The 4,677-nt window shown below is 38.5% G+C and overlaps 1 protein-coding gene across 1 annotated transcript in view; it reads left to right on the top strand.

Annotated features, from left to right (window-relative positions):
• Positions 1 to 2,660, top strand: part of LOC107554826 (glycine receptor subunit alpha-2-like) — a 22,142-nt gene extending 19,482 nt beyond the window's left edge. The window contains exons 3-5 of the mRNA XM_016237457.1: positions 249 to 331; positions 2,038 to 2,175; positions 2,437 to 2,660. Coding sequence (XP_016092943.1) covers positions 249 to 331; positions 2,038 to 2,175; positions 2,437 to 2,660 — 445 coding nt within the window. The remainder of the gene's footprint in view (positions 1 to 248; positions 332 to 2,037; positions 2,176 to 2,436) is intronic.
• Positions 2,661 to 4,677: the final 2,017 nt, after the last annotated feature.

Below are 4,677 nucleotides of genomic sequence, written 5' to 3'. Positions count from 1 at the left end.
TTTTTTAAGTGTTTTTGTGTCATTTTGAAGCTTGATAGCCACATTCTCATTCACTTTAGTTATATTAAAAAGCTTGGTCAGACATTTGTTAAAAAATAGAGACATGGGGGTGAATAAAAAATAAATTTTTGAGTTTTCTTCGCAAACTCCTTTGGTCTTTCTCTATTTAACACCTGTTTTCTGCCCTTTTTGGTTTCAACGCTGATTCTTCCCCACTTTCTGCTTTCCTGTTTTGTGCTATGTCTCAGGCTAACACTCATCCTGTCTTGTCCCATGGACTTGAAGAATTTCCCAATGGACATTCAGACCTGTACCATGCAGCTAGAAAGCTGTGAGTACTCTATACTTCTCTTCCTCTCTCTCCCTCCCTCATCCTTCCTTGCCCTTCTCCTCTTCACACTTTGCTGCATTCAATTCTTCTGACACTGATATGGAGTTTAAATGTATGCACTAATAGCCACAATCACCATGAAGGTGAAACACAGTGAACATACTTAAAAACCATTGTTGCATAAGGTGAACATATACTGTACATTACCGTTATAAATTTTGGGAACGGAAATGTTTTTGAAATATGTGTCTTATGCTTATCAAGCCTGCATTTATTTGATCAAAAATACAGTAAAAATATTATTACAATTTAAAATAAATTTTATATATATATATATATATATATATATATATATATACAGTATATATATGTGTGTGTGTGTGTGCACGTGTGTTTAAAAATATACTTAATGTACGTAAAATGTAATATAATTTAAAATATATTTTAAAATGAATTAATATCTTTAAGGAAACCGCAACACATTTTCTTTAACGATAGTTTAAACCAACAGAATTCATTTGAAATAGAAATATTTTGTAATAATATAAATGTCTTTATTGTCACTTTTGCTCAATTTAATGCTTTTTTTTAATCTTTTGAAATGTTAGTGTATACCAGGAACGGTTGCCATTAACAGATCCTGTTAAGATGGTAATTGCAATCCACTGCTTGTCTATTTACACTTACAAACCTGGTAACCTTAAGCATTATGGGATTTAAAAAAAAATCTGCAGAAACTGAATAACTCAGTTTTCTATGTCTCACTGTACAAAAAGAAGAAGAATTGGCTAGAGGAAGTATCAACAACACAGCATCCTCATTTTAAAATTGTGTGTAAAGTGTCCTTCCTTATTACATTGATAAAAGAAAGAGGGAGTCAAAGAAATAGACCATTCACCACCCCAGAGCCCTCAGAGTAGATAGCATCTTAACTCCTGGAACCAATATAAAGGATATCAATAATGAAACTTTCATTTTATGTCCCCTTTATTATGTGACCCACCTCAGCTGCCCGAGAGGCTTTTAATTCCGCCTTCCTGAGACAAAAGAACACCCATTTCTAACCACCAGAAGAGCCAAATGAGGAATCTGTGTAATGCAGAAATGCAATGCAGATGCCACTTAGCTGGACATCTGGATTTGGCAGTTGGATTATTTGATTTGAATCCCCATTTACGTATTATGACGGCAGACATCACCTGATATATATTCATTCAACATTCAGTGACTCATATGGTTTAAAAGATTTAGGGGGCGTACTACACCCAGACAGTGTGTTTAACTGTCCTTTCTGCGTCCTCTGTATGTCTACAGAATTTATTCAATGAGTGGAAAAATCCCTCCTCTGTGGCTGCAGTTAAAATTGCCCTCCTCTAAGGAGTAGGGTCAGACAGAAAGAGACACACACAGGAAGACAGGCAGGTTTACTGCCTAACAAAGCAGTTACGGAGGGCATAATCATTTCCGATTAGACAAGAGCACCTTTTTTAGGGCTTTGAAAGGGCCCACTGAAAACCGTTTTGACAAGTGTTAGGACACAGCCAAGGGGTGGGATAACCTTGTCTGGAAAGGACACATCCTGGTACAAAAATCTGATGTTGAAGGCAAGAGGTATAGATTAAAGCTATGACCGTTTACACAGTGTACAAAATATGGGATAAGAGAGGAAGCATGACAGGTCCAATTCACACTCTTCTTTTTCACAGTTGGCTACACCATGAACGATCTGATCTTCGAGTGGCTTTCTGATAGCCCTGTGCAGGTGGCGGATGACTTGACACTTCCTCAATTTTTACTAAAGGAGGAAAAAGATCTTGGCTACTGCACTAAGCACTACAACACAGGTACACGTTTCACCATGACCTTTATGCACATCAAAAAAACATCATACACACTGTGGCATATATAAATGATTTCAAGGTCCTCTTATGAATTTTCAAATGCATTAAATGGTGTCGCCAAAACATAAACCTGCAATACGATTATTAAATATACTCCACCAGAAGTAATTCCAGACCAGAGGTACTTAATCAGGTGTAAAAAATTCATTAAAAGTTGCTATACATAATTACTTACCTATTATGAAATTCTTTGTGATATCATAGGTAAATTCACCTGCATTGAGGTGAAGTTTCACTTAGAGAGACAGATGGGCTACTATCTCATTCAGATGTACATCCCCAGTCTGCTGATTGTCATCCTGTCTTGGGTGTCTTTCTGGATCAACATGGATGCCGCCCCTGCTCGGGTAGGCTTGGGTATCACCACTGTGCTGACCATGACCACCCAGAGCTCCGGTTCACGAGCCTCTCTACCCAAGGTAACATAACCAAAATGACTCAGTTCCTGTGAGAAGGGGGTGGGGGGCGACACAAACAAAACAGAGAAACACTTCAGAAAGTGCAGTTAGAAAATAATGAGACAATCAGTAAAAATAAGGAAAAACACGAGAGCAGAGAGAGGTGGCTTGAAGTGCTAGGCTATTTGTTAACGTAGCAGGAAAAGGATGGAAGTGCACTGATTCTGTTTCAGGATTCATTTACTAAAAAACCTGATTCCTCTTAACAATTCCAATTCCTTAACAGTTACAAAAACAGTTCTTAAAACACGTCGACATATACGGAAAAACAAAATGCAATTCTTAGGCTGATGATACACAGGACAACATTTTGAGCAATTTTGTCGGGCATCTTTTTTTGAGCAATGTTGCTTTGACCTTAAAATCTACCTGGTGGCAAAGTCCACAAAAGTCCTCCACATAATCCTTAATGTCCCGGTTTCCTTGGCGAAGTCGAACGAGACGATCTGCTGGGTTCATTTTGGGGGTCGTGTATTCTGTAAAGATCAATCCACTGAAGGCGAGCGTAAGTGAGAACCCAAGTGCAGTTTATTTACAGAGTGATCCAAACATTCAAACAATAATCCAAGACTTGACTTGACTTGACTTGACTTGACTTGACTTGACTTGACTTGACTTGACTTGACTTGACTTGACTTGACTTGACTTGACTTGACTTGACTTGACTTGAACAGACATAGCATGAGCAGACTTGACACAAACAGACTAGACTCACCAACAGCGGGTTAAATACATTCAATACACGATGAGGGCACAATGGGAACATGAAGCTACTTATAGGAAACAAGAGGGTCACATGACAAGAACAAACCAATGGGAAACAAGACACATGACTAAGACAACCAATCAGAACATGACACATTGAACAGGGGAACCAATGGCATGAATACATGAGGGCAAGGGAAGAATGACACAAACAGGAACCATGAAACAATTACAAAATAAAAGACATGGAAAACATGAACATGAAACAAAACACCACCTTACACTCCCTTTAAGAATGAGCGATTTCTCCTCCCCCTCCTGCCTTGGAGATCTAGGCGGCCATTACTCTTCGTCCCATTCTCTCCAGCCAAGAAAGTCTTTGGTCTGAATGATCAATCTGGGTGGTATCGATGCATGGGTCACTGGCTAAGAGAGCTGTTAGGCTGATGGACCAACTACTAGCCAGAATTAATCAATACAACAAATCCTTGGCTTTATCCTGCCTTAATAACACTATAGACAAATTAGGCCACATGTTCCTGCTCAAGAAAACACAAACAGATGGGTGCTGAGAGGATGGTGCCTGGTTCAGAGATGCACAAAACCACACATTTTTGGGAAATTAACCAGTTGTGGGTTGCCAGACTGACTAGTCAACTTATCAGACATATAATTAGACTGGTTTCTGATTCATGCGATGCCTTTTTTTAGGGGGAGGAACCATTATATTTGTATTGTTTATACATATTATATTATTCATTCATATTTTGAATTAGCTTTTATATTTTATATTTTCATTTTTATTATATATTTCTATTTAGCTTTAATTCATTTTTATTTTATAAATTTTAATACTCATTTCAAATAGTTGCCAAGGCAACATTTTAAATTTTCGTTTAAGTTTTTCCATTTAATATTTATATTTTATTTCATCTTTATTTCAATAACCTAAACAATTTTAATAGTTTTACTGACGACGCTGTGTGCTTCGTTGTGAAAGCGAAACTACTTTGTTTGGTCTTCCAAAAGAGGACGATATCCGCTTCGTCATGCCTAGAGCTGATCCGTGCTGATCGCTGAGGGAATACATCAACTTAGTGCTGTTGATCGCCGGATCGGCTTTCACCGCTCCTTCGCCGGGACCGCTGTTCTCGACCCCACCGCCTCAGCTCACTCTTGCCCGGCTTCAGCTCACGCTAAGCTGGGGCTTTCGCTCACGCTAGGCCGCTGTGTTTTTCGTTGTGAAAGCGAAACTACTTTGTTTGGTCTTCCAAAAGAGGAC

The sequence above is a fragment of the Sinocyclocheilus grahami genome, unplaced genomic scaffold, assembly GCF_001515645.1.
Source record: "Sinocyclocheilus grahami isolate Dianchi unplaced genomic scaffold, SAMN03320097.WGS_v1.1 scaffold515.1, whole genome shotgun sequence".
Taxonomy (NCBI): Eukaryota; Metazoa; Chordata; class Actinopteri; order Cypriniformes; family Cyprinidae; genus Sinocyclocheilus; species Sinocyclocheilus grahami.
This window is presented reverse-complemented; position numbering and strand designations above follow the sequence as displayed.